The sequence below is a fragment of the Macaca nemestrina genome, chromosome 14 (genome assembly GCF_043159975.1).
Source record: "Macaca nemestrina isolate mMacNem1 chromosome 14, mMacNem.hap1, whole genome shotgun sequence".
NCBI lineage: Eukaryota > Metazoa > Chordata > Mammalia > Primates > Cercopithecidae > Macaca > Macaca nemestrina.
This window is the reverse complement of record NC_092138.1, coordinates 22,073,576-22,083,679: the sequence shown is the minus strand read 5'-3', so window position 1 is coordinate 22,083,679 and position 10,104 is coordinate 22,073,576. Positions and strand designations below refer to the sequence as shown.

Genomic DNA, 10,104 nt, shown 5'->3' with positions numbered 1-10,104 from the left:
TGGTGTTATTCAAGATTTACGGAATTGCCCTAAATACAATGAAACATATGCAAGAACCATGAGAGATCGCTTTTTGCTGTGATACACAATTTACTGGAGAAACTAGCTGCTCATGTGGAGACGATTAGTGTCATCAGATACTTGTAACACTTGAGCTCACCGCAATAGCAACAGGAGGTCGCTGAGATATTATTACCATAGTACAATATGCACTACAATTAATTTTATGCAGTTATTTAATATTACATCTTTATGTTTATTCACATTTCTTTCAACTGTGAACGGTGCTATTTATGGTCTGTAGGTGTTTGTGTGTATAAGTTTTAGCACATTTTAATTTTTATCATACATATTTTTAATGATAAAATGGACTAGTATCTACATATACTTTATGCACTCATAACATACCTACCTTTTTCTTTCTTTCTTTTTTCTTTTGAGAGGGAGTTTCGCTCTTGTTGTCCAGGCTAGAATTGCAATGGCATGATCTCGGCTCACCGCAACCTCCGCCTCCCGGGTTCAAGCGATTCTCCCGCCTCAGCCTCCCGAGTAGCTGGGATTACAGGCATGCACCACCATGCCTGGCTAATTTTGTATTTTTAGCAGAGACGGGGTTTCTCCATGTTGGTCAGGCTGGTCTTGAACTCCCGATCTCAGGTGATCCACCTGCCTAGGCCTCCCAAAGTGCTGGGATTACAGGCGTGAGCCACCATACCCAGCACTTTTTCTTAATTTTTTCAATATATCTAAGCTACATGGTTTGTCTGAGAGAGAAACTGTGGCAATCTCCAAAAAAACCTTGCAATATATTTATTGAAGGAAATCTGCAGAAATGGACCTGTGCAGTTCAAATTCAAGTTGTTTAAGGGTTAACTAGTAATTTATCATTATTAGCATTATGCAATTTGGGGAACTTTCGCACCAATTCTCAATCTGATAATACTAGGATACCATAGAGTTGACAACTCTTCTGATTGGCAGCGAAATGTTCAGAGGCATTTTTTCCTCCCATTGGTCAGTTCCAAACAGCCCATTACCAATTTATCATTGATTCACAGAATCTCAGGTTATAAGAGATCTTAGAGATTAATTTCTAGCAATGGATATAGCAGAGGAAGAAATAAGGTGTCTCATAAGGCAAACTCTGCCCAGAATAATTCCAGTTTGCAGAGTTTCAAGATGGGTCCTTATGGAGTTATTTTCCCCTTCTCCTTCCATTAAACTGCTTAGATTTCTTTCTGTTCGTTGCATTTTCAGTGAAGTTTTCTTTTAGAGATTTAAGGGACTTTGGCAGACAGGCCAAACACTAGTGGGGCCTCATTATCAAGTAATATGTTGCTAAGTATAAGACAGGGTAAAACTGAAAACTGCCTGGTGTCCTGCCATATGGCACGTTACAGAGGAAGAGTCAAGGGGCAAATCTTGCAGTTCTATTCTTCGCATACGAAAAGAAAACACTCATGCAAGACTTGGATTTTAGCTTCTTTACAACGTTAGAAATGGTTTTCCATCAACCACTACTAGTCTATCAGTTCTTCCTTCCTTTAGCTAGTGAGACATTTGTAATAGAATTGACTGTCATAACCGTCAGAGCCTAAGGTCATGAAATATGACAGATTCTTTGCTGTTGCAATTGGTGCTTATCTGGAAGCTTCCTTCTTGGCCAACAAGGCTCTACCCAAGGAAGCTAATGAGTTCATTAAAGTAGATCCCAAAGCAGGAAGCAGAATGTGCCTATTCATCAATGGAAGTGGGACTTCTTTTATACCGTTTAGGTTTAAGAATCACAATTTTTGAGAATGGACTTATGGAACTGTGATATAACTGCAAAAGCTATGGATAATAAGAGGAATGAGTCTACATCCATATATTTGATTTAACAGATGAATGAGGGTTCAACTCATTTTTTTAAAAAAAAACAGGGCTAGGTTTTCCCTTTAAAATACATATGCATTGAAATGAAAGAATATGCCCTTTGATTAAGTTTAAATGCTGGCCCAGGGATTAGTTTACAAAGCAGAAAAGTGGTTTGCCCACTTCCTACCTCATTTTCCAATTCTCTCTCATGTTCAATGCAGTGAATGTTACATTTGTGTGTGCCAACCAGGGCATGCTCACAGAAGGAAAGGGTGCTAGTGGAAAGAAAAAGAAAGACACCATGGAGAAAAACATATTAATGATCAATTTTTCCACCCCAAGAAAACAATCTCCAGGCTCCAGAAGACCGGGTGCAGTGATTCTTCTCCATTTCATTCAGAATTTGAGGCCCAGAGACAACACGGCTTTGAAAGAGAAGCATTTTGTGCTGCCTTTGTAGTCTGAAACAATTAACAGCTCCCCAGTCCCAAAGAGAAACCCGTAGGGCATCCTTCAAACTTGTTACAGAGTACCTTATGTAGTGGCAACCCTTCTGTGGATCGTGTGAGACAGGTTCTTCCTCCTACCTGAAATGCCCACAATTCTGAATTAAAAAAAAAAAAAGGAGATTGTCCTTTATATGTGTATTGAGATGTGGACCTTGACTGAAGTCTTATCCCATCTGAAATTTACCATCTTCAAGAGGGATAATCCAATGTCCCTATGCATAGATGCAGATCATCAGAGTTAACAGTGTTGTAATAGATTGTGAACTTTCGGACTCCATGGCTGGGGAAGGAGAAAGAGATGTGTCTACAGGGACTGGCTAGTAGGGAGACTGTACCAAAACTCTAAAGCACAAGCATACTGCTTATGTTTTCCTCTTAATAATAATAGGCCAGGCACGGTGGATCATGCCTGTAATCTCAGCACTTTGCAAAGCCAAGGCAGGCAGATCATTTGAGATCAGGAGTTCGAGACCAGTCAACCCTGTCTCTACTAAAAATACAAAAATTAGCCAACCTGTAATCCCAGCTACTCTGGGAGGCTGAGGCAGAAGAATCGCTTGAATCTGGGAGGCGAAGGCTGCAGTCAGCCAAGATCACACCACTGCACTCTAGCCTGGGCGACAGAGCAAGACTGTCTCAAAAATACATACATACATACATACATACATACATACATACATACAATAATAAACCACATTTACTCTAGAATATTCAGAGATTCTGAATTCCACTAATTTTTTTGTGTCTCCCCCTTCCCCTTTCTCCAGTGTACAGCACAATTCATAGCACATGCTAGGTGCTCAAAACAGATGTGTTGAATCAGTCAAATGAATACAATACATACCCTTCTGCACATGTTTTCTTCTGATCTTCTATTTCTTCAGCTATAATGTGGGGATGATGTTATTTCGTGGATTTGTTTTCAAGATTAAATAATATAGCATCCCTTATACAACGTGTAAAATGTCAAATGCTATGCTCAAAGGTACTAGTAGAATTTTAAGTCTGCAGGTATGTTTCAGATTAAAAAAAACCATTACCAAAGCTATAGGTGGGATGAGTTAATTAATCTCAGACACATTTAACTAACAGGAAGAAAGAAATAGGGCATGGTAGGAGGAAAGAAAGGGGGACAGTTAGGGATACAGTGAATACTTTTAAAGTAAGTTGAATTATTTCATACGGGGTAATTTTTCTTGTCACAATAAATCACCCTGTGCCCCACCCCCGCTCCAGGAAGGCAGGGAGGTTGTAAAGGAGAAGCGAGAAGAGGGTTAATTTGAGCTCCCTTCTGCCTGCTGCAGTCACAGTGCATGATAGAATAATGAAGGGCCACATATTTCATCTGAACTTCCTCTGTGGTCTTTTTTATATTAAAGTCTTTCACTGTTACGGGACTGTGCTTGGAAAAGTTGGAAAACTTTTCCCTTGGTGGAGAAAAGCCCTCATCAGACGCAATCCAACAAATGAATGGAGTTATTTCCTTGGCCCAACATGTCCATCCACTGGCATACGAAATATTCATAGAAACATCTTTCCTCACTTCCAAGGCCGGAATTTTACTCTCCCCTGGCGTTGCCTAGTATCAGATGCGCAGATTTCGAAAGCGAGCAGGCAACAGACTTGGCTTTCGAGCCACCGTGGTTGGCTTCTCTAGGAGTCGATGCGACTTACTGTCCTGTGTGGTAACTTCTCCCGGGAGCAGAATGTGTAAAATAAACAGTTGCTGAAAAGCATGAAGAATTAACGAAGTGAAAATCTCGAGCTATTTGTTCGGCAATTGACACGCAAGTGACCTCCTTAAATGCCTAGTTATTTAAGGACGTTTAGAACGAGGATGAATGAATCTTCAGGGCGCTTACTTCGCACCGGCGTGTAAATTTCTTTAGTCTTTCGGGAAGTGGCGGTAAATTCATACAAATCCAGCAGGGAGGGGAGAGAAGAGGGTAAAACCACGATCTCGGAGCGCTCTTCTCAGTCCTTTGGAAAGACTTGCCTTTGCTGCCCGGAACCCTGGAGGTTACAGCTGGGAGAACCCGGAGGCGCTAGGACCTGGTCGGCGCCTGGCTGCGGCCGCTTTCAGGAGGGCGGAGGAGGGAGAGGAGGAGGGGGATGTGGGAAAGGAGGGGTGTTAAGGGGGGCGGGGGAAGTCATTTATGCAGAGCAGGAGCTGCTGCCATTGCCACTCAGAATCCCCGCGCGCTGCTCAGAGCCGGAGGGAGCGCTGGGAGCGAGCAAGCGAGCGCTCGGAGCCCGGGCCAGCAGAGGGGGCGCCCGGTCGCTGCCTGTACCGCTCCCGCTGGCCATCTCCGCCGCGCTCGGGGCCCCGGGAGGAGCGAGACCGAGTCGGAGAGTCCGGGAGCCGAGCCGGGCGAAACCCAACTGCGGAGGACGCCCGCCCCACTCAGCCGCCTCCTGCGCCTGAGCCGGGGAGCATCGCCGAGCGCCCCGCGGGCCGGAGAGCTGGGAGCACAGGTCCCCGAAGCCCCAGGGATGGTCTAGGAGCCGGCGCAAGGCTCGCTGCTCTGCTCCCTGCCGGGGCTAGCCGCCTCCTGCCGATCGCCCAGGGCTGCGAGCTGCGGCGGCCCAGGGCTGCGCGCCGGGCGGCCCAGGCCGGAGAAGTTAGTTGTGCGCGCCCTTAGTGCGCTGAGCCAGCCAGCGAGCAAGGGAGCAGCGAGGCGCCGGGACCATGGGCTGGGGGAGCCGCTGCTGCTGCCCGGGACGTTTGGACCTGCTGTGCGTGCTGGCGCTGCTCGGGGGCTGCCTGCTCCCCGTGTGCCGGACGCGCGTCTACACAAACCACTGGGCAGTCAAAATCGCCGGGGGCTTCCCGGAGGCCAACCGTATCGCCAGCAAGTACGGATTCATCAACATAGGACAGGTAACGAACTACAGGCTGGCCCAGCCCTCGGCCCTGAAGCCACTGAGGGCTTCTTGTCCCCTCTGCGTGGAACCCCCTCCCCCCTTCCAGATGTGCTCTAGCAGCTGTTGCCCTAACTCTTGGGCGATGCTCTGTCTCTTGCGCGCGCGCGCGCGTACACACACACACACACACACACACACACACACACACACCCCAGAGTTGCCGGGTCCGTGTTTTGTTTACTTGTCTTTTGCAGGCCACGCGGGACTGGTAGGGTCTCGGGAAAAATCCAGAGTGCCCCCGTGGTGGTTTTAGAGACGGCTGGACCTTTTGACCTGAAAAGTTGAGTAGCACTAGTAATCTGAGGCAAAGTCTCGGAGAGGGTGATCGTGGGGAGAGGGTGAAATGAGGTCTTTTGGGGGATAGGGGATGAGCGCGCCTCTGATGCCTGCGGGTAAGGGAAAGCCTTTCCTGCTCGGACCTGAATTTAGCCCAGAAAGAAGTTTCCTCTTCTTGGGCGAGGGAACCGCTGGCGCTGGAAACGCCGGAGGCGCGGGGACTGGAGCTGGAAGGGAGGAAAAAGGAGGGGGAGGGAAGAGGGGCGGCACCCGGTGTGAGTGCAGATTTAGGGGAGACATCTAGGCTTCCTTGCCTTAAGCGAGGTCCGCGTGGGGGCTCCCAGAAGGGAGTTGGAATGGGGAGGTGGGAAACTTCCGAAACCGGCTGGCTGGGTTCCGCTCCGGGAAAACTAGGAGTCTTACCCCGGGACGGAAGGTGCCGAGCCGGGAGGTTGCGCCGTGGGGCGAGAGTTGGGCAGGCAGCAGGGGCGCTGGGTTTTTGTGGGGTGCCGCTCGCGGGCTTTTGGCAGAGCTCCCCTGCTAGGGAGAAATGCCAATAAACTAAGGTGATGCTATGAGGATGACTGGAAGCGTAACAGATTTGGAGGTACTACGGGTTCAGTAGTCTTGGCTTTCTGGTTCTCTTCCCCCCACACCCTTGCGAGAAATGGGGGTAGAGAGGGCTATGAAATTGGGTTCCAAAAAGTACCTCCCTCCGCATACACACCGCAAGCGTCTTTGAGGCTGGCCGGAGGAGCGGGTCCTGGCTGGGCTCAGGCGAGAATCCGCTAGAATGGGAGGTGAGGGTGATAGATGGCGCCTTTCCAGCAGGCGCGCTTTGGGGACTGCCCGGGGTGCACGCACCCTGCGTGCTCTGCCTGGGGGAAGGGAGAGGGAGGTGCTGGCTGGTGCCAGAGGAGTGGGAGAGTACGGACAGTTTCTGAGGCCATTGCGTTCCACGCCCAGGAACCCGGGGACACCCCACCCGCCTCCTCCCCGCCGCCTGGGGGATGCGGCACCTGGAGAGGAGGCAGAGCTGCTGTTGCCGAGTCTAGAAGGAGCTGGGGAGCGCGGGGAGTGTTCCGAGCAGCAGGAGCACAAGATCTTGCACTTTGCCCGCTCAGAGGGAGGACATATTCCAGAGAAGCCAGCCCTGTGGAGAACTGAGACTAGGGCAAGGGGCACGGTTTGTATTCCCTTCCGCCCCTGGAAGTAAGGAAGTAAGGGAAGCCAGCCAGATTTTGTTGCTTGAGTGACTGTCATCTGCGGAAGATTTCCATTCTAAAGGCTTGTTGGGATTCTACTGGCTGCTTTTTCTCTAGGAGAAAACACTGAGTCCGTTCAGGTCTTTTTACATGAACTTAAAGTTGGGCACTGCCTATGCTCTGGGAATGGAACTGGGGAGGTTAGCACTGAAAGTAGCTAGTACTATTAATCTTTCCAGAGACTCATCTCGGGTTCTGCTAACATTGAACATCTCACACATGCCAGGCATATTTGGAGGAATAAATTCTTGACCATACCCTTCTTTCTAAATCTCAAAACGACCTTGTTTGGTGAATATTACCTCACACAGGAGACGAGGAAACCGAGACCAGCTAAACAGTGGCAAAGCCATGATTTAGACCTGGGACTTTGTTGCAGGCCCAGCCCCCCATGGATCCTGCCTTTTAAGGAACCCTTCCATCCCATGATGAAGGAGGAAGAAAGTAAAATATCCATTTCCTTGAATTCTGATTTAATGGCTCAGTAGACTGGAAGCAAATATCTGGTCTCAGTTCACAGATACTTAGTTCAAACAAACCTAGATTTCTTGACGTTAAGAACAAGGGCAGAAACAGCTGTTACCTTTCTGAATTAATTGAGCAGAACTGGTATATGACAGAATCTGGCATAGTGAGATGGGAGAAATTGTCACCCAACCCACTTTTGAACAAGCAAACATTGCAATGTCCAGCAGCCTCTGCCTGACTTTTTATAAAAGGCCTTATAATGAAGATTCATGGCTTCTCATTAAAAATAATAATACTAAGAAAGTTTACATACAAATAACACCAAGAATGATTTATTGTGGTTTTTACAGCGACAGTGAGGAAATTTAGTGCTTACAGAGGTTACAGAGGACCCCTTGAACCAGTGTAAAAAGATCAGCTCTTCTAGAGTGGAGAGCATTTCCTCTGTAGATCAAAGGAGCTTAAGCCTATGCTAAGTCTTTGGGGTGGTAAATTGAGTTCACACGTGCAGTATCATTGCACTGTAAGGGCCAAATGTATTTCTTAATCATCCTTTACTGCTCTGACCTTTCAACACTTTAGACATCCTTTTGTTACTCTTTTTTTCATCAGTAAACCAGCTGTGGTAATCAGCTGAGGGCAGTCACTAATTTGCAGATACCTCTGGATTGTTCTGTAAATTTTTACCCATTTGGGCTTGGGGTCTCATGTGTTGCAAATTGGAACTGAAACTTGTTATTATTTCTGCAGCCATTTACTATCCTGGTAGTATTTTTTTATATCTTTGGTGTGATATTCTAGGTGAGTAAGGTAGTGAATTTTTACCACAGTGAAGGTACAGTTTTGACTGTTTACTCAGAATATCAATGTAATGTTTTGTGTAACATCTTAGCATTTAAAAGTCACGAGAGGTAACATTTCTGGCTGGGCCGGGGTATTTCTATGGGATCAATAGTTGTGCCTCTTCTGTTAAAAAAAAAGATGGGATGTACAGAGTAACACAAGAAGAAAGCAAACAAACAAGCAAAAAGGACGGGCTTGATTTCCAGAAGGAAACATAAATGAGGATTTTCTTGCCTTTGTTTATAGAGCTAGCATATGTTTTCACAAAATGTTTATATTCTGTGAATAGTTGTGCTTTGAAATCCTGCGATAATAATACTTAACCATAATCATTGTTAGTTGTTGTCATGTTAGCATATATTATCTTTTGGTTGGTATCAGAGTCAGCTGCAAAATGCTCTCCTTTTCTTACCTACAAGTTCTGACTACCAGCCCTCTTAGGATCTAGTGGAAGCAGCACCTTCTGAGCTGGCCGAGGGTAGGAGGTGTGCATGCCTATTGACCTGCACGGGAATGGAGGGAGAAGCCTTTGTCCTCCCTCACTAATCATGTGCTCTGACCCTTTGAGCTCACGATCTACTGGTTAGACAATTGAAATGATATAAAGGAATAGGACCTGACATATTGTTAATTGTGGACCTCCATTTAGAGTAAATCTACAAAGAAGAATTAATATCTGGTTATTTGAATTCAGGGAGAAGATCCCTTGTGAACAAACAGATTGTTTGCAATGTGCAATAGCTGTATTTATCCTTCTGTCAGTTACTTATAATCCTTGATTCCAGCCTGAGATTACCAGTAGCAAAGCCCCTTCCCCAAACCACATAACAATTTGAGTAACACCTCTGAAGGATAAAACTAGATGCAAGCCACGCTGGGGAAGTATTTTACCTAGAGCCCCCATTGACAGTATGTGGACTTGGAAACTCTGGAGAGGCCACTTTCGAGGCTGTGAAAGCAGGAAAGTCACTGAACTTAATGGAGCCTCTGTTCCTTCATCTGTAAAATGATAAATCTCTAGATAATAGAGTGAGTTAACTGTGCATTGCTCAGCACATAGTTAGACTTGCAGCGAAAGGTTTATTTAATCTGAATCTGAGGAGAAAGGTCAAAATAAATGAGATCCAAAGTTTTAGATAAGGAGAAAGGAAGACATTTTAAAAATGGAGATGCGAAAGGTGAAGATCAGGAAAATAAATTTTTGAAGATTGAATTGTAAGAGCTATATCATAGCTTTGTGCAATTTTCCTGTTCAATGAGTAATTTAAAATATTAATAGTTTAGAAAGAGTTTCATGTTAGATTCTAAACAATTAGGATTGATTTCCCATGGCGGGGCCCTCTTCCCTCATTGATCCCAGTCACAGGCCATGAATTGTTATAAGATAAGCATACTGCAGATGGACAAAAGGGAAGAAAAAAACCTGAAAAATTTTCTTAAATCATATTCGCATTTACATTTTATTTATTATTTTGGATGTAGTTTGTATGAGTAAAGCTAGAAGAAATATTTTTCAAGTAGGTAGGAAGAGATACATTCGCAGGGAGAACTTTGTTCAGAGATGTCTTGAACACCTCCCACCCTGCTAATTAATTTTGAGCTGTGAATATTATAGGACGCTTGAAATGTTGATTGACGGTGGGCAGTGAATTCTGGGTGCTTATGGATAGTCCTGGAAATAGGGGATGTGGTTAGTCTGATGGGCTGTATGGGAGTGGATTGTGCTTGCCTAATAAATTCTTAGGCATTTTGTAAACAGGAGAGTTAATTGGTGCTGTAGTCCCAGATTGGTCTTGGTGTGATAAATCTGGCTTTGCATAGGCAGCTCTTCATGCCCAAGAACCTCAGTCCTGACCCCTGCTAGCCACTCTCATATGCATATTTCTTATCATGAGGCAAATGAAGGGATAGTAGGGGAACCTTTGCTGGAAAAAGCAATTCAGAGTGCATGGCCTGATGAT

General features: G+C 45.9%; 1 protein-coding gene across 4 annotated transcripts in view; it reads left to right on the top strand.

Moving 5' to 3' along the window:
• The first annotated feature begins 5,055 nt into the window (after positions 1 to 5,055).
• LOC105498700 (proprotein convertase subtilisin/kexin type 5) overlaps positions 5,056 to 10,104 on the top strand; it is a 469,848-nt gene continuing 464,799 nt past the window's right edge. For all 4 annotated transcript variants that reach the window (XM_071077655.1, XM_011770951.2, XM_011770953.2 and 1 more), the window contains exon 1: positions 5,056 to 5,247. In XM_071077655.1, the coding sequence (XP_070933756.1) occupies positions 5,056 to 5,247 (192 nt within the window). The remainder of the gene's footprint in view (positions 5,248 to 10,104) is intronic.